Source organism: Echinops telfairi, unplaced genomic scaffold (genome assembly GCF_000313985.2).
Source record: "Echinops telfairi isolate 266 unplaced genomic scaffold, ASM31398v2 ScPeMD7_2565;HRSCAF=3150, whole genome shotgun sequence".
NCBI lineage: Eukaryota > Metazoa > Chordata > Mammalia > Afrosoricida > Tenrecidae > Echinops > Echinops telfairi.
Window position 1 is genome coordinate 12,121,344 of NW_022106463.1, and position 19,946 is coordinate 12,141,289.

General features: G+C 43.8%; 1 protein-coding gene across 2 annotated transcripts in view; it reads left to right on the forward strand.

Annotated features, from left to right (window-relative positions):
* The first annotated feature begins 1,131 nt into the window (after window positions 1-1,131).
* Window positions 1,132-19,946, forward strand: part of LOC123522125 (zinc finger protein 699-like) — an 85,584-nt gene continuing 66,769 nt past the window's right edge. The window contains exons 1-6 of one of the 2 annotated variants that reach the window (XM_045293977.1): window positions 1,132-1,750; window positions 3,506-3,628; window positions 3,787-4,035; window positions 12,782-12,908; window positions 13,993-14,143; window positions 17,935-19,642. In XM_045293977.1, coding sequence (XP_045149912.1) covers window positions 4,033-4,035; window positions 12,782-12,908; window positions 13,993-14,143; window positions 17,935-18,640 — 987 coding nt within the window. In that variant the 5' untranslated portion in view covers window positions 1,132-1,750; window positions 3,506-3,628; window positions 3,787-4,032 and the 3' untranslated portion in view covers window positions 18,641-19,642. Of the gene's footprint in view, window positions 1,751-3,505; window positions 3,629-3,786; window positions 4,036-12,781; window positions 12,909-13,992; window positions 14,144-17,934; window positions 19,643-19,946 lie in introns of those variants that run through there. The other variant, XM_045293975.1, reaches the window with a different exon arrangement.

Here is a 19,946-nt window from a genome sequence, read left to right on the forward strand (position 1 = left end):
CCGCAGGGTCTGTGTGATATATTTGGCCGTGGTGTAGACTGACTGCACTCTGTTCAGTATCTGTGGCATGAAAACAGTATCAGTTTACTAGGGATTTTTACAAGACAGAATCTTTATGGTTTTTAAAAATTATCATGCAAGATCAGTTATCCTGAACATGTTTCTATTCATAATGTTAAAGGAATTATGTAACATTCATTACACAGAATGTTCTGTTTAACATAATATATTAGGAACATGTGTGCAGTGGCTTCCAAAAGTTAATGGAGAAATTCCATTCTTTTGTTTTAAGTTCTTCCTCAACCTTTTTAAAGCTCCCGTGCATTTATGACTTGAAGTTGTCGCTATATCCCTCAGACTGTGTGACATATAGACACCGTCATCTTTGATGAGGAAATCTCCTCCGTGCGTTTGTGTATCAGAGGTAGGCTGAAAATGAAGGGACTGTGTTACTGTAGGTTCTTATTGCATCAGGATGTGCTAATGAGTAATCCTGTTGATTTCTTTTGTAATCTGTGTGAATGTGCCTCCTTGAATCTTTTTTACATTTTATCTTAAGGAACATTAAATTAAGTACAACTGAGGGTAAAATAATAACATAGTTAACCAAAATTGGGAGGAATCCTGTTTGCATAGTGGTCACACATTGGCTGCTAATCCAGTGGTCAGCATTTCAAAACCACCAGTTGCTTCCTAGGAGAAAGAAAAGGCCTTCTACTCCTGTAAAGAGTTAGAGTCTCAGAAACCCACAGGGCAGTTCTACCCAGTCCTGTAGGTGTGCTGAGTTTCATCGGCTCAATGGTATTGAGAGTCAGAGCCTAAACTGAGGTTAAGGGAACTAGTGGCCAAATCTGTCTGAGACTCTGAAACCAACTGCAGGTTAGGGTGTTTACAGAGACCACCCTCCAGTTCCATGTAGAAATTCTCAGAACTTGCTGAAACCTATCACAGCTTGGTTCCATTTTTAGAGGGAAAATAGAAAAGAACCAGTCAAAGAAGAGACACATAGGACAGAGAGTAAAGCAGAATCAAAGCAAAGCAAGCTCACTGAATCTTGCAGTTCTCACATGGTGACTCTACAGGACAGGGTAGAAGTGCCCCTGTGAGTTCCCCAGACTGTAACTTTATAGGAGTGGAAAGCCTTGTCTTTCTCTTGTAAATGCCAAAGTGGAACTCACTACCATCAAGTTGATGCCGAATAATAACAACCTTGCAGGCCAGGGTAGGCTCTTTGATTTTCTGAGGCTCTTTACTAGAGTAAAAGGCCCACCTATCTCCTCTAAGGCTCTCAAATATCAAGCTTCCTCACCGTCAGGGTGTGCCCGATGGCACTGATGGTGTCACAGTATCCAAGGATTATCGCCAACACAGCATGCTTACATGTGTGTCCGGGCTCACAGTTGTCTTTCTTCTCCTAGGGATGATTGATTGGATTGTGGTCCATGTGGCTGGTCTCTAGCCCTCTACCTGCCGCCCATCCCCCTGGTTAGGCTGACATTGTGGGGCTCAAAGCCCTAGTATAAGAAACCTAAACTCCATTTGTAAAAGTTTCAGTATTCCTTTGCTTCCAGCCTCTGCCTCAACATTCCCTATTTCAGAAGAGCAGGCCTGGCCACCTTCCTTATGAACTCTCATGTATAGGAAATCCCAGATATCAGAGAAGATTTCTCCTCACTGACTCTCCCTTTCCCCACCCACGTCTCATGTTGGTGGAATTCTTCAGTATCGTGGGCACTACATTTAGTGGTTGGTGAGTTTGTATGAACTGATCTTCTTTGTAAATATATGTGTATTATCCTATCACAGACAACAGCACTTCAGGTATGACCTAGAAATGAGATTTTTGACCTTGAGTACAACCCCATCCTTCCTGAATTAGCCATTTCAGGCATCCTGAGCCATGATGTTGTTGCTTTTCTGAGGCTGAGGCAGGAAGGGTCCACGATGAGCCTGGGGCACATCTGGAAAATTATAACAAACCAAGAAAAGAACAGGAGCCGACCTAAGGCATCGTCTAATACTGAAATCTTTGCCTCCTTGAGCCAGAAACTACAGTGTGACTCCTAACATCCACTAACCACCTGACAGGAGCAACTTCATCAGTGCATACAGTGGTGAGAGAGGAAAGCGAGCGCTTAGAGCACAGTGGCAATAACAGTCATAGGAGGAATGCTTGAAACAGAACACCAGTCTCTTTAAAGCACAGCAAGAACAATCGTTTCAGGAAGGCATTATCAGCAGCTCTGCATTTGTGACGTTGTTGTTTGCTGCCATGGGGTCCGTTCCGGTCATAACAACTGAGTTTCCTTCCCTGGTGATGGGCCCTCTCGCTGTGGCTCCTTATTTACATGGCTCTGCCCTTCATACCTGCACCTGTGGTTCCATTTTGAAGGTCAATCCATATTTGCAGATGATATATCCTATACGTAAAAGAGTCCCAAGATTCTACCAAGCATTAGGGCTAATAAATGAACTCAGCAAAATTGTGGAAGTTGGTATGATGTGCAAAAATCTGCTTCAGATCAATACACCAACGAAGAGCTTTAAAGGGTCTTGAGGAAACCCTTCCATTTAGAAGTGTCTAAAACGGCAGGGTGGGTGGTGCCACACACCTGGGAGTAACTTTAAACAGGAGGGGAAACTTGTGCATGGAAAACTGTGACATGTTATCGAAAGACATAAAGAAGATGAAAGTAAGTAAGAAGAAAGGCCTGGAGATTCCTTCCAAAATGCCCAGCTGAAGCGATCCCTACAGAGTGATGTTCTACTCTGAGAAACAAGGACCCACCCCTCCCCCAGATCCAAATCAGAGGCTTTATCCAGGAATCATAGATACTAACTGCAGATCGTGGTAATATTTGGGAAACATGTCCATTGAGGGTTTACTATTGAGAATATGTAAATTCCTACACCTCAAAACCAACAAACAATGAATAAACACTGGCACAATAAAGGAACCTGTATGAATGTTGTCTGCATAGAAGACACACAACCGGTTTGAGGTAAATATATGGACGCTCCTCAGTTGCTGCGGAGTCAATAAGCACAGAAGATGGCCAAGTCTGTAGTGATCAGGGAAATACAAGTCAACCCCCAAATGAGATAGTGCTTGAGGCCCACTGGGATGGCTGTCATCAAAGTTAACAATTTCTTTGTGGAACTTTCGTGGAGTCTCAGAAATTGAGGTGGGACTGAGGGGTCAGTGGTAGAATTCTGAACCTTCATGTGGGGCATTGGGCTTTGATTCCCTGCTTGCATGATCCAGTTCCTGATGGCTTCTCTAACCTCTCTTAGCTCAATACAAGCACACCCAGCCCTTCTTGGATAATCTACAAAAAAGTGATTGTGTGTCCTTGGTAACTCACATTAAAAACACATCTATAAGAGTTTGTAATGTTGGTGTTGTCGGTGTTAGTGTTATTTTCACAATATGATAGGAGGCAGGATAAACATGCATCTGTTTGGATTGAGCCACGTATATAGAAACTCAAACCTGTTTCCATAGAGTCTACTCTGACCTCTAGTGACCCCATGAAACCAAGTCAACAGACTCCTGCCGCACAGCGTTTCCAGGGATGTGCGTCCTCATGGAAGCCGACTGCAACCCCTTTCTCCAGTGGGGCAGCTGGTGGGTTCCATTGGTTGACTTTTAGGTTAATAGATCTTTGAGACATGGCTCCTTGTCAAGTGTGTAGACAGGTCTACCCTGGGAGGAAGCTCTGCCCAGGGCAACAGCTGGGTAAGACCCTGGCACTCCCTCCTTAACACTGTCACCTTCCATTTCAGGTCCCAGGCTAGGTGAACAGAGAGCCAGTCGAGTCTAGACAGCTGGAGACCAAGGACAACCGTTTTGGACTTTCATGAAATTCCAAGCAAGGGTTCGTTCTGCTCTGCCTGTCTGTGGACCAAACATCATTCACCTGCCTCCAGACTGCCCAGTGGCTCTGCCTGCACTAGCAGCCCTCTTCCTAGAGAGACTCCTTGTGCTTAGAGAGCACATTCACTTGCACCTCCAGAAGCTGTAGCCAGGAAATGGTGAGTGCTACAGAGACCTGGGGCTGTGTAACTGGAAGCAGCAAGGCTAGATGGAATTGTTGGGGGCTGTGCACTCTGGGCCCTGGGATTCTTCTCTGAGGTTTAAGAGTAGTTTGAGAGGCCCAAGGCTTCAACCCTATGAGTGATCTTGGATTCCCACTTCCATGTCTCAACATTTTCTGTACACATACATGGGTTTTCATGCCTGCGATCACCTTCGACCTATGACTCTGGGCTGACATGGCCCCATCCTGCCCCTTAGTCCTCTTTTTTCACTGACAGGACCATGTACTAGAGCCTGAAGATGGATTTGCCCTGATTGAGGAGGCTGAGTCCAAGGCCCAGCAGAGCCATTCTTGCCCCAACCACAGTTCCACCTCTGCCCCTGTGTGGTGTGGTAGCTAAGCTGGGAGAGAGTCAGTGGGATAAAGTGCTGATTGTTAATAGGGTCCAGGGGCGGGGCTTGGTCCTCATGAATTCTCCAATGAAAACATTTGCAGCTGGCAGGGAGCCCTGCTGGCGCATGTGGGAGTTCTCCAGATCCACCTGTTAAGGGAGGATGCTTTTTCCCGGAGGCTTTCAGGTGTGTGAGGAGCTTGTTGTTCCCATCTAAGGATTAGTCCTCCGACCATTTCTGCCTAGAGCTGGTGTTGTCTCTACTTTTCATCTGCTGTATTCAGTCTGGAGTGGGAATGAATAAGATCGCGGTCCTTTCTTCGTGATGAGCTCAACATGTCAAATGATGTATTTATTCTCTCGGGTTACAGGTTTCGTTGCAAGAAAATTTCTAGATTAGCTTGCGTTTCTACTGAGAAGTGTTCAGTTTAAAGGTGCAGATTCTGAAACAGGTGAATGCGTATTTGAACTGACCTAAAGAAAAATGTAATAGTAAATCATGTCATTTGTCTTCCTCTATTATACAAAGGGTAGCTTAGTATTACACTTGCTTTTTAATTCACAAAATATCCTAGAGCATTTATACCTATGTGTTATTGTTACGCGCCATCCAGGTTGTCCAGACCCATCGCGACCTTTTGGCGTCCAGTGCCATCTTCACAATGACTTTTATGTTTGAGCCTCTTGGCTCAAAGCCGAGAATACCAGAAAAGTGTTTCCTTGTGTTTCATTGACTATGCAAAGGCATTTGACTGAGTGGTCCTTAATCACCTGTGGATAGCCTTGAGCAGTATGGAATTCTGGAACACTTCCTGGTGCTCATGAGGAACTTGTACATAGATCATGAGCCAGTTGCGCAAGCAATGGAATACTGCGTGGTTTAAAATCAGGCGAGGTGTGGGTCACCGTTGTATCCTCTCACCATACTTGTTCAGTCTGTATGCTGAGCAGATCATTGGGGAGCTGGGTTGTTTGAAAAAGAATGTGGCACCCGGGTTAGAGCAAAGCATATTAATAACCTGTGATATGCAGATCACACAACCTCGCTGGCTGAAAGTGAGGAGGAATTGCAGCACTTGCTGATGAAGATCAAGGATTGCAGCTTCAGTATGGATTACCACTCAGTGTAGGCAACACCAACAGCCTCACAGCTGGACTTGTAGATAACATCATGAGAAATGGAGAAACAGTTTAAATTGTCCAGGCTTTTGTCTTGGCTATAGCCACAATAATCAGTGCTTATGAGTGCAATAGCCAACAGAGTAGAAGTGGAGTTGCATTAGGTAAATATGTTGCACACGATCGCTTCAGAATATTAAAGGGCCAGGATATTTCCTTGATGACTAAGGTGCCCCGGACCTTGCCATTACCTGATATATATGTGATAGTTGGACATTGAATAAGGAAGACTGTAGAGGAATGGAAACATTTGAATTGTACTGAAGAAGAAGAATGAAACCACCCTGGGCTGCTAAACGAAGAAACCAATCTGTATTTGAAGAAGTAAGACCAGAGTGCTTCTTAGCAGCAAGGATGGCAAGACTTTGTCTTACATACTTTGGACATGCTGTTAGGAGAGGCAGTCCCTGAAGAAGGACATCGGTTCGGTAAAGTGGAGGTTCCGTGTTAAAGAGGAAGGTCCTCAACGAGATGGGTTGACACAGAGGCTGCATCCTTGGGCTCAGTCATAGGAACAACTGTGAGGCTGTCACATGTTTTGTGCATAGGTCACTGTGGGTCTGAGCTGACTTGATGGCACCTAACAACAGCAACTTATCATAAGCAGTGTACCTACTGTCCATGTCTGGCTTAAATAACAGGAATCTGGATTTCTGATGATACGTAGGCATTGTCAGTTTTTATGGCCTCCCAGTGTGTTCAAATCTGAACTCTTGTCCTTCCTGTCTGAAGATTATTAACATGTGCATTTGGCATTTGATGACTTTACTTTTGCTAGGATTCTTACTGTTATAATTGACCCTAAACTGTTTTGTTGTTTTATTTTCATAACAACGTACTATGTTGTCATCTTTCTGTGATTGTGTCTGTGTGTGCGAGTGAATGTTTCCACAGCAGTTTTAGTTCCCATTCAACAACTTCTACACAATTAGTTCTATGAGATTGATTACAGTCTTCACAATTCATCAGTAGTCTCAATATTTCTGCTCTGGTTGTTCACTTTCCATGAATCTCATTTTCTTGCCCTTTTACAACTTCATCGCTTTATAAAATTATTGTGGTCATTTGGTCTTATAAGGTGATTTTTTTTTTTTTTAATTAATCAGCCTATTTCAGCCAAGACTGCAGGGACTCATTGCAGTTTGAATTGTAAACAGTATCTCATGGCAATAATCTAATGGAGGCCTTCATTCTGAGCTTGTCCAGTAGAGCTGTTCTTTTTGGTTTATTTTGTGTTATGTGAATTGGACATTCCGTTCCACATTTTGCTCCCATTCCATCAAGACCCATCCATTACAGCCATAATCAGAACGGTAACCAGCACCATCTGCTTTACTGCTTTTGGTCTCAGGGTAGGTGAAGCTGTGGTTCTTGTAGACAGTTAGTACAATAGATTATAGTCTCTTTTGAGTTTTTGGCTGTTTTTTTTTTTTTTATTACCTCTGTAGCTCCAGATGAATAAATCGCAGGAGTTGTTCCTTAGCTGGCCACTCAAAAGCTTTTAAGACCCGAGGCACTGACTCCGCAAACTGGGGTGCAGAGCATACAGTTGTAGAGCTGTCTGATACAGCTGACTAAGATGTCCCACGAGTCTCTGGTCCTGGCCTACAAACCCAGGAAGTCAATCTCAAGAGCTGTTTCATTGTGTCTAAGAAGTGGGCAGCACCGCAGCACCCAATCTTAATCCATCAGCTTTATGCTGATTAGTTTACCTCTTTGTAAACTTAATTGTTATTCGTGTCTGACTTAGTTATGTGTTTTCTTCAGGATGCTTTTGCGTTTGATACGTGCTGGTGACCGTGGCTCTGGTCTACCCCTGTTGCCACGTATATATGCTTCCGTTGCATGAATGTACCTACCTATTGCAGATCTGCTTACACGGTTTCGGTGGCTCAAGAGTAACTTTTGCTCTGGGAAATATCACTGCTCTGTTTCTTTCCATTCTCTTCAAAATCTCCAAACTCATTCATTTTTTTCCTTTTTGAAAGGGAGACTCTTTATTTAGTCACATCAGTTGCCTGATTCACTGTGACTCAAGAAACATTTCACCGTCACTCCATTCTGAGTCCTGGGTTTGGGGCCCAGAGGGTCAGGAGTGTTTCCTGGGACTTATTCACAGGTGGACAAGACCGTGTAAGATTGGCCAGATAGGTCCCCACCACCGGGCCTCTGATGTCACTGTTGAGCATGGTCTCAAAGGCATCAGGAAGAACAATTCTGGGTACTTGGCTAAGCAGAGACTTCAAGACGCTGCCCACGGTATTGTCAGCAGACCCCTTTCCAGACAGCACATCCTCTGCACACTGCAGCACTCTACTTAGGGCATCCTGGATGCGGGCTGACGCACTCCGAGGTGCTGCTAGTCACTGCAAAGCCTGATCACTGAATTGGGGCTAGAACAGGTCTTCATAATCAGGGCACTCTGATACATTTGGTGTCATAATATGCTACGTCATGGTCAAAGATGTAAACATCACCCCCATGCCCACCTGGAGTGCTGGCAGAGGCTTGGATGCGCATGTGGCCATTCTGGAGGCTGGTGTGCACAGTGAGGTGAATGAGGCTGGGCGTCTGGGCTGTAGTAGTCATGGATCAGCACAGAGTGCTCGGTGATATCATGGCCTGTGGTGTACCAGCCCAGGAACTCATTCGGACAGACATTCTCGTGCAATCCTTACATGTTCCTCGCAAATTCCACGTCAACAGACACTTCTTGTTCAGATTCATTGTGAGCCACTGAAAAGCATTGCTACTGTCCACTGAATGCTCATGGACACTGCCCAGCAGGGTCCCAATAACTGGGGCAGCACCCTGGTTGCTTCCTTCAAAGCTGCCCACGGTAGAAGATAAAATGACCACGTGCACCAGGAAAGGGCCCTGGGAGTGGAGGCCAAGGTGGCAGAGGTGCCAACGTGCACTGGGGCTTGCACTGAGCCTGAGTTCTGCTGCCATCGCCAGTACTGCTCTCCTGTCAGATGATGACTCAGGAGCTCAGTCTGAGCTGGAGCTGGGGCTGGATGCAGGCATGGGTTGGGACCAGGAGATACTGCTGCATCCAGTGCTGTGACAGGAGTGGCAGGAGGAGCACTGGCTGGTGGAACCAGTGTCGCCGTCTTGTCGAAGGAGGGGCTAAGACGGCTTTCTGGGAGTCATTTTCTAGTGAGGGGAATTGCTGCGTTGTTGCGAAGTTAAAGTTTACTAAATGAGGCCATGTATTTTGCAGATTTTGCTCTAGAAAATGTGTATATATATATATATTTGTTCCACATGCTTTTGTAATGAGGCAATTTTTAAAAAATACTTTTATTGGGGGCTCTTACATCTCTTATCACAATCCATACATTCATCCAGTGAGTCAAGCACATTTACACATATGCCACCATCATCATTTTCAATGCATTCTTTTCCCACTTGAGCCCCTGAGATCAGCTTCCCATTTCTTCCCCCTCCCCCCCTGATCTCCCTCCCTCCCTCACGAACTCTTGCTTAGTTATAGATTATTTCCATATCTTACATCATCCTACGCCACACCTCACTTTCCATTATTTGTTCCCCTGGGAGGCGGTTATAGATAGATCCTTGTGATAGATTCCCCCCACCCTCCCCTAATCCTCCTGGTATCTTGACTTTCCTTGTTGGCCCTAAGGGCTTTATCTATCCTGGATTCCCTCAGTTGCATGCTTTTATCTATAGCAGTGTGCAAACTCTGGTCTAATCTGATTTGTAAGGTAGAATTAAGGTCATGATACTGGGGTGAAGGAAGCACCAAAGAACTAGAGGAAAGTTGTGTGCTTCCTCAGTGCTATATTGCACCCTGACTGGCTCATCTCTTCCCTGTGACCCCTCTGTGAGGGGATGTCCAATTGTCTACAGATGGGCGTTGGGTCTACACTCCATCCGCCTCCCACCCACCACCACCACCACCACCATTCACATTGGGTATGATTTTGTTCTGGGTCTTAGATGCCTGGTACCTGATCCCATGGACACCTTGTGATCACGCAGACTGGTGTGCTTCTTCCATGTGGTCTTTGTTGTTTCTGAGCTAGATGGCCGCTTGTTTATCTTTAAGCCTTTTAAGACCCCAGATGCTGTATCTTTTGATAGCTGAGCACCATCAGCTTTCTTCACCACATTTGCTTATGCACCCATTTTGTCTTCAGCAATTGTGTTGAGAAGGTGAGCATCAGGGAATGCTGGGTTGTTAGAACAAAGTATTCTTGTGTTGAGGGAGTACTTGAGTCGAGGCCCAATGTCCATATTCTTGTACAAAATGTGTATGAACTTGTAACTCATGCAGTCGGGGAGTCTGATGAACAGGAAGCAGGCGAGCCACAGGCTGGTGGGTGCAGTCGGGGACCCAGACCTTCCTTCCTGTAGAACCTGGGAGACCAGTAGTCAGGGATACACTTTTGTTCTTGTTTGATTTCATCCTTCAAGTCCCTTAAACTGCTCCACGACTGGAAGGCTGGGCTTGTTTTCCCATGTTAATTAATCCTCTGTGAATTTTTAGGGTGGATTGATAAACTTTGGACATTTTTACCCTGGTGTATATGGATATCCTCACTCATTTTTGTTGCTGTTTGAAATACTGCTTTCAATTTTAACATAGTTGAATTTGTCAGTTTTCCCTTTGTTAATCTTCCTTCTTTATTATTTTAGTGGGGACTCTTACTATTCTTACAAGAATCCATACAAAAATTGTATGAAGCATATTTTTATATTTTATAAAGATTTACTTTCTGTTTAAACCCTTGTTGCCAGTTCCTCTTTTTCCCTCCATCCCCCCTCCAACTCTTGTGACCCCTTGATAAATATAAATTATTATTATTTTCATATTTTAAGAGTGCCTGCTGTCTCCATTCCCCACAGTTTCTGTTTTTGTCCCCCTAGGGGACTGTGGTGTGGTTGTATGTCATTCGTTGTGATTGGTTCTCCCTTTTTCACCTCCTTCCCCCTACCTTCAGGGTTTGACTACTCCCCTTTCTGTTCCTGAGGGGTTTATCTGCTCTGTATTCCATGTGTTCTGAGTTCTTATCTGTACCAGTGTTCTACCCCGAAGTGAAAGGGAAGTGGGGTCAAGATAGTGGAGGGTGTGTGTATCATCGGCACAATACTGCACCCTGTTTGAGTCATCCCTTCCTTGTGACCCTTCTGTGAGGGGATGCACTATTGTCTGCAGATAAGTTTTAGGTTTCTGCTCCTACTCCCCTTGTTCTCAGCAATGTGTTTGTTTGTTTGTTTTGGGTCTTCTGATACCTATGACCTGATCCTGTGGACACATTATCTCACAGGCTAGTGTGCTTCTTCCATGTGGGCTTGTTGGTTCTCTGATACATTGCCGCTGGTTTAACTTCAAGCCTTTAAGACTTAGACCCCAGACACTATATCTTTTGATAGCCGGGCACCATCCGCTTCTTCACCACATTTTTTTGTGCACCCATTTTGTCTTATCAATCGTGCCGGGAGGGTGATCATCACAGAATGCAAGGTTGTTAGAACAGAGTGTTCTTGCATTGAGAGAGGTCTTGAGCAGGGGCCCAAACTCCATCCACTATAGCAATGTATTGCCCTATAAATACATGTACATAGGCCAATACCTCTATTTGTAGGAATTAATATATTTACATATGTACACACCTGTTTTTATTATACCTGTAACCCTAGCTTTGCTTCCTAGATGTTTCCTGTTTCCTTTTACCTTCCTCATGTCCCACCATCATGCTCGCCCTTCTGCCTCTTAGTAACCCCTCTCTGCTAGATTGCTATTGCTCCAACACCCCAAGGATCTCTATGTCCTCCTCCTTGTTGATTTTAATTCCCCAGTTATTCCCCTGTCTATGGCGTTGTTTGCTAAATCCTCCCTCCCCCCGCCTCTGTTAATCTTTTGAAGAGTTTTCTGTATCTGATGATGTTTGCTTAGGACTTGTGGATGTATTCTAATGTTACGTTCTCATAACTAAAGCTAATATATTGCAATTGGCTTTAGCATAGAAATAAACTATTCCAATAAAACAAGTATTTGATTAAAAACAATCTTTTGCCCTCATGCTTCATTTCAAATCATGCATTTCAGAGTAAAACTGCACTGCATAGAACTCTCAGTGGCTCATTTTTCAGCCACTCTCTTGCCTTCACCCTCAAACCTTTGGTGGCTGAAGGCTTAACCGCCGATGCCACCCAGAGACTCGTGAGGGACCCACACATCAAAGGGTGAGTGCGTCCTGTCATTCCTCTGGCTCACTTGCTGTGTCAGTAGTCAACTTCCTAGAGAGACTGAAGGGCCTGTTCTGAGACTGAAAACATGATAAAATTACGGATGGGAATATCTCACTGACTGGTGTGTAAGTCTCCCTTTCCTGATGTTCATGTACAGTTTAGCAGCCAAAGCCTCTGCTTCAGGGAACTTACTAAAACGCATGGTCAGCAGCACAAGGCCTTGCTGTTGTGGTTCTTCTGAGACTGGCCACTCTCATGTCATCATGTAACAAGGTTGTATTTGTGCGCTGTCTGGGTTTCTGTCTGTCTGAGGTGCTTCCTACTTGTTAACATCTCATCCTGCTTCCTGTGTAATTCATGTTCTCATAAACATTCAACTTGGTCCTGTGGAAATAGGTGAACAGGACCCCCTTCCCTCACTAGTGGAAGAGATGATCGAATGTAGGCATAAGGTTTAAGTATTAGAGCAGTTATCTAATTTATGTTGTGTTCTGAGTGTTTTTTTCTAAACCATCACAGTAGAGAGGAATAAGATTGCAAAAGGCCACAGTCAAACTGTGGGGAGATATCTCACTGTATTAAGAGAATTATTAAGTGTTTGAGATGCCATGTAATCGGCACTGAAGTAAACCTAGACAGTGAGGGATTGGCAATTGCTCAACCCTAGGTTAGAATTAGTAGGACACTGAACATCGCGTCAAATCCCTACGAAATCTCAGTTCCCCAGGACTCTCCTCCTTCCCCTCCTTTCACACACTGAACTATATGATAACTTTTTGGAGCTGTTTAGTCATTTTATTGGTGGCTCTTTCAGCTTTTACCACAATCCATCCATGCATCCTTTGTGTCAAGCACATTTGTACATATGTTGCCATCATCATTCTCAAGACATTTCTCCCTACTTGAGATCTACTAGGTAACTTGCTGAACCAGAGTTTGTGGGATGTTTCAGTACTCGCTGGACCTTGAGGACGTGGCTGTGAACTTTTCCCAGGAAGAGTGGGCCTTGCTGGATCTTTCCCAGAGGAAACTCTACAGAGACGTGATGATGGAAACCATCAGAAACCTGGCCTCAGTAGGTATGGATGACTTCTTTTTAAAAATCACCTTCTCTGGGACCACATGTGGCATACCCGTTGTTGGTACTTCACAGTGTAGGCCCAGTAATGGGACTCTGTTGATATAAGCCGACCCGAATATCAGCCGAGGCTCCTAATTTTACCTCAAAAACTGCATTAAAAATGTGCTTAAAAACTTGGCTTATACTTGAGTGTACACTGTACTACAAATGTGGTCATTTGTCCTGTGGAGCATCATGTCACGGCTTCCCTGTGAATATAGAGCTCTGTGTATTAAATGGACATTTTATTTCAATTATGATTTAAAGCTTTAAGGTTTTTGTACTATTGTCAGCCTGAACATTGATTATAGCACTTTCTTTGGTGCACAGAGAGAATATTTGTAGTCTGAGCCTTGCATTGAGGCTTACTATGCCTGTCACATGTCTGACCAGGTAGTTGTGTTACAGTGAAATTTACATCTCCCCACACTCTGGACACCTTGACAAAGCCGTGGCTCCGTGTCAGGAAAGCGCTCCTCGCCTCTTGCTGTCTTCCCTGGTGAACAGTCTTATCCATGAGCAGCAGGTCAGCCACACACATGTGCTGTCCCAGAGTAGCCAGAGGAAGACCTGAGGAGAGTGCATGCAGCCCTGGTGGGGGCTGCAGGAGGGAAGAAGCCTCCGAAGGACCAGGCCTGCATGGAGGGAATGAGATCTTTATGCAAACGGAATAAAGAAGTCCGTTTGAAAAGGCTCTTTTGGGTGGAGCATATGCCCTTCAGAGACGGAGCTTGCTTCTCTGACTTGCACCCATCCCAGCACAGCAGCGCTCACAGAGGACGTTGGGCCTCATTCCTCTCATCATGTTCCGTGAGGATTGTGTCAAATGCCTGTCTACTTTGTTCTTCCCATTGTTTTCCATTTCTGTCACTGTCAGTCTCAGTCTTCACGGTAGTATGTCTTGGGGAGTTGCTTTTTGACCACTGTGAAAGTTCTGAGACAGGAAAATGCATTAAAATCTTTTTTTATTAAATGACCTGTTCACTCTGAGTATTCCCTTTCTGTTTTGCTTTTCTTTTAAATTTTAACAAATCATTTTTCAGTTTCTCAAAACCTTGATGATGGAGAAAAGCTGTCCACTGAAAATACAGTAGTACAATTCATGAAAAATGACACCTGGTCCTCTGTGGTAGGAGAAATCTGTGAATTGCATGTCACTGAAGATCAGAATAAAGACCAGACTGCGTCTGTGAGGTGAGTTGTCACTCACTTGAGATAGAACAGTGCTTCAAAAGAGAGTTTGAAGATGCTATCATGACATTAAAATGTTTGTATCAGAGAAATCTTTAAAAAGTTAGTGGTAAATGAAAATATAATCTTAATTTTCTAAGACCTTTTAGAATCCCCTGTAATGTATGTGTATTAGGCTGGTTTAACTAGAGAAACAAACCCAGAGACACTCATGTGTAAGAAAGAGCTTTATGTCATCAAGGAAACATCCCAGCCCAGTTCAACTCAAGTCCTTAAGTCCCATCGTGGTCCATAAGTCCCTCTTCCTTGGGAGTGGGGTGCTAGAGGAACAAGTCAGAGACGGGGAGTGGACGCTTGCTGGACCTCGGCCTCAGGGTAGTTTTTCTTCTTTGGCTAGTCAGAGGTCAGATATGGCCGTGCAGGTTACTGGGTTGTTTTCTGGAAAGAAGGTAAAGTTTTGATTCCCTTCTTTGGTTGTTGCCTTTGGTTATTCCTGTTTCAGATGGCAAAGATGAGTGTGATTAATGTATATTTGGAGCTCAGAGGGTGAAATTGCTGCTTGAGTTTCTTAGAGACCATGCTGCTGCATGAAAATAGCTGACAGAAGGTCAAAATGGCTGACAGAAAGCCTGGGCCTGGCTTGATTCAGTCAGAGTTCTAATGCCATACTTTGTATCAATGGAATAGTTTAGATAAGGATTAAGATAAGATAGATAAGGATTGAACTTGGCTGCTTTAAGAATTGTGTGAAGACCTGCCTGTTGTTATTAGTATATTGATGGCTAGAAATGATATTTGGGAAGTAAAAATAGTTTGTAAGACTACTTGCCTTCAGCCATGAAATTGGAATTTGAGTAAATTAGGACAGGCCTGCAAAGAAGGCTCTAAACAGATATGCCCCACCGGTGTCCTCAGTGCTCAGGACCTTAGGTGAAGAGATTTGCCTAGGGGGCTGTTGGCAGATTGAAGGAAAAAGGAACTCTTTGGCTTTTTTAATTTTGAACTAGTGGTTTGTGCCATTAGCTGGAAAATACTTTGAGCCACAAAGAAACTCTACTCTCTGAGACTGAACATTAAAGGAAGCCTCTAAAGGAATGCTTGCTAGGAGACAACCTAGATCCACTTGTTGAGTGGAAGTGAGAGAAACTCAGCAGTAGAGGGTTGAGTCTGGCCCCTCCGCCCCATGTGCCTGGTTCATAGGGACTAGAGGAGAGAAGACAAGAGCCGGTTAACTGGTTTGAAGTTTCAGACCTAGCCCAAGGGGGCTAGGGTTGTTGAGGATTTTTGACCAGTCCCTTGGTCTAAAGGCAACGCAGCCAATGGGCACCATGTTGAGGCTAAGTGAGGCAGCCCACATGGAGTTGACCAGAACATGACCAGATGGAGAGATTTTTTGAGCATGTGAACTGATGCATATTGCTGCCAAGTTTTTGGATGGCCTGTCTTAATTTGACTTTGCTTATGGATGCAGACTTAACAAGGTTCCAACTAGAAAGAAGATTCTTCACATTAAAGATTTGTACTGTCTCCTCAGGGCGCTGGGTTGATGTAAGAGGGCAGTATAGAAATTGGATACCCAAAATTGGAGGATAAAGGCATGAAGTGGTTGGCTTACAAACTCTCATAGTTGGGGGAGTATATTCATAGGATTATGGTGTAAGTGTTCACTAATAAAATGTTATATTTGGATGAGGGTTGCACATTTTTAAATTGTTTGCATTTTAGTTTTATCCTGTTAGGTACAGATATGATTTTATTACTGCTTGCTTGAAAATTATATATGGCTAGAGAGTTGTGTGAAAATGTCAAGTTTAGAAAGGGTGGTCTGTGGTAGTTACGTAAGCTGGTGTCAACGTGAGACTATTAATAGTGAAGGGGTGGAATTTAGCTTGTCAATCAGGTCACAGCTTGATGACCTCATTTGAGGCGCTACAGAGATAAGTAGCTCATTGGAGGCTACACCTTCACTCTCTGCTTTGACATTCCTGTTGACAAGCCACATGGAACACACTGATGGAATCAGAGCCCCAGAACTGTAGGAGCTACATGGAGACATATGCCAGTGCTTAGATACTTCCACCACCACAAGACTTTCCACCCACTGACCTGTGATCTTCCAGCATTTGGTGTCATTGCTTGTGTTGCGTGAGTCTGGAGAGGACTGTATGGATTGGTATGAACATATTGGTTAAAGTTGGACTTAGGGATTTATCTGGATTGGGCTGGGATGTTTTCTTAATATACAGTTACTCCTTATAGTAAGCTCTTTCTTATACTCACATGAGTGTCTATGCATTTGATTCTCTAGTCACTCCAAACTCACACAGTTTTCCAGATTCAGGAGCAAAGGGCCAGTTCAAATTTCAAAAAGGCCAAATGCTCCTTTTTTTTTTTTGGTCCCCTTCACTGTGCCCATTGCTCTCCAGGCATGTCTTTTCCAATGCAAATGTACTGAGCACTCAGAGGCACTTAGTGGGGCATACCTTTTCTATGCATTTTTACAGGCATTTCCTATATATACCCATTCCTTAGAACCAATTTAATAGTGAAGGCAGTGAGCTTACAAACGCTCTCTATTCATACTTATAATCATTTCTATCACACAATCAATATCACATATCAATAACAATAAATAGAAGAAATCAGTATAATCCTTGTATAGCTAGATCCTAAACTCAATTCTTAAAGCAGTCAAATGCAATCTTTTCTCCTCTAAACTACCCAATTCATAGGCAGTATGGCCTTAGACCTCTGCCTGCATCAAGCCTGGACCAGACCTTCAGTCAGCCATTTGACTAAGCAGCATGGGCCCAGAGAAGTTCATGGGGTGATTTCACCCCCTGAGCGCTAAATATATATTAATCACATTCATTTTCACCCTTTCAGAAAGGCATAACCAAAGACAGCTTGTAAGACTCAAAGCTTTCACTTCCCATGCCTTTCCCAGAAACAACCCCAGTGAATAGTGTGGCCCGTCTCACCTCTGGCTAGCCAACGAAGAAAAACTACCATAAGGCAGAGGTCAGACAAGCGTCCACTGTCCATCTTCATGATGTGTTTCTGAGGTACCCACCCCAGGTACCATAATGTGTTAGGCTGGGTTAGAGAAACAAGTCTGGAGATACTCATATGTGGAACAAAGAGCTATATATCAAGAATTAATATTACATCAAGGAAACATCCAAGCCCAGTACAACTCAAGTACGTAAGTCTGATATTAGTCCACATGCCCCTCTTCAGACTCACACAGCCACATGCAGTGATGCAGAAGGCAGGAAGATCACAAGCCCGTGGGTGCAAATTTGTGTGGGTCCAATGGCGGTGATTCCGGCAGCAATCTGGTCATCCAACAGGAGAATGAAGGCGGAGAGAGAAGGGGAAGTTCCCAGGGCCCTGCAGGCTAAACTCCACCCCTATACTTTTGGATATGTACAGGTTGACATGAAACTTTGTAACTGACAGTATGTGAACAGAAACACATGCATGGGTTGTAACTTTTGTGGTGCACACAACTCAAACCTGTTACTATTAGGGTTATTTTGACTGATGACCTTCCCATTTTGTGAGTTCATAAGTATGTGAAATACTGAATAATTAAAACATATTTCACTTATATACAATTAGAAATAACCAAAGGGGTAGAAATGGAATGAGAATAATGGTAGCATCTTTGTCAGATAATTTAATATGAACCGTGAAATAATTCAAGGTAAACAAAAAGAACATTTTTACTGTGACTAGTATTGTGGAAACTAACAAATATATAATATTTAACTGTTGCTGGTTTTCAACAGAAGGCATACAATAGAGAATGTCAGTGAAGTTATTGAAGACTCTCAGTGTGGACAGCCCTTCAGCTGGGTTCTAGATCTTTCTGTGCTCAGAAGAACTCCTATGGAAGCCTATTCTTCATCATACCTTCAGTGTGTTAAATCCTCCATGGATCATTCATCACTTACACATCATATCAGCTCTCACTTTGAATATGGTACCTATCAAGATAAGGGATGCGAAGAACCCTGCAGTTGGCCTCCTTGCCCCAGGACCCCAGTGCAGACTCTCATTGGAAAGAAACCCTATGAATGTAAAGAATGTGGCAAAGCCTTTCGCTATCCATCTCACCTTCGAACACATATGAGCAGTCACAATGGAGAAAGGCCTTATGAATGTCAGGAATGTGGGAAAGCCTTTGTTCGGTCTTCATCCCTCAGTAGTCATATGAGAACTCACAGTGGAGAGAAGCCATATGGATGTAAGGAATGTGGGAAAGCCTTTAGTGTGTCCTCAAATGTCATTAAACATATGATCATTCACAGTGGAGAGAAGCCTTATAAATGTAAAGAATGTGGCAGGGCCTTTTCTCATTATTCATCCCTCATCAGACACAGGAGAATTCACAGTGGAGAGAGGCCCTATGAGTGTAAGGAATGTGGCAAAACCTTTCGTTGGTCCTCAGACTTCTCTATGCACAAGCACACTTGCGGTAAAGAGAAATGTTAAGTAAGGATGGTTTTCCACATACTGATGCGTCAAACTACAAATTCCTTGAAGTCTTTCCTAAGAGAAAGCATCTCAGAGAGTAAGAAGGCAACAGAAGTGGAAAGAAGGTATCATGAAAATTACTTCGTGCGTTTTGGAAAACTAACAATTTCATCGTAAGTATACATCTGTCTTAATGAATGGCTAATTCTTCAGTCTCATGAGCAGCTGTGCAGGTGTGTACTTTCTAAGTCCATGCTAAATTTACCTCAAAGCTTTTGTATCACAAATAAGGATTTAGGGAGCAGCCTTGAACATCAATGAGTTTGTGGTTTTAAATTTTTAATGATGTTAAATTGCAATAAAATGTGCTGATCTTATATTTGGATTGAGTGGTTTTTGGGTAATTGATCGTGCTTTACTTCCATGTATTCCACTTTTACCCATTGAAAAGTTAAGAATTTTAGCCTTTGTATTCCTAAGTACTCATTGGGAGGTCCTTTTTGAGGCTCTAAAAATATCTTATTTTGTCTACTAAATTTACATCCATTGACCATTATTCCCTTAAATTATTATCATTTTGAATTTGATGCTGCTCTGTGCCACAGTATCTAGCTGAGGCATCCTGTACTTTGCTCCTCTTTTGCACTAATCTTGCGATTCTGGTAGAATTCATGAACAAACAACTGTTGCCGCTTCCCTTCAGAAGTTAAGATTAACCCACCTCCAACCAAAAGACAGTATTCACTAAACAGTACCTGCAGCTGGGGGTGGATGCAACTGGTGGTGAGACTTACATAACTTAACAACCCGTTCTCTGCCCTAATGGCTTTTTGTTTGTTTGTTTGTTTTGAACCTTGAAAAAATATATATGCTATCAAGCTCAAGGACACTCTTTGTGTTGCGCGTCACTGGGTGGAGGGTCGTGGATACAAATGAAAGGCAGGCAGCCAACATACAAGGGACACAACAGCTACAAGGTCACAGAATGGAATCGGTGCCTGGCTGGCTTAAGTCTCCGTTTTCTCCTCGTTCAACAGCATGTTGGGGATTCCATGGCTGATGGGGAAGAGCCTTCTGGACTCTGGGCATTGCAGGGTGCCCTCTAACAAGCCCACCTCCAGCAGCACGTGGGCCATCTTCCTCCGAAATTCTTCATCCCGCTCATATCCCTCCTCCGGCGCGCTGGGGACCTCGGTCAGATGCAAGGTTTCGGCCGCTTCCAGAAGCATCAACCACTCCACCCTGGGCATCATCCGCGCCACGAAGTCGGGATTGAACAACTCGGAAGCCTGCAGCCACAGCGGGAAGCCAAGCCCCCCCCCCC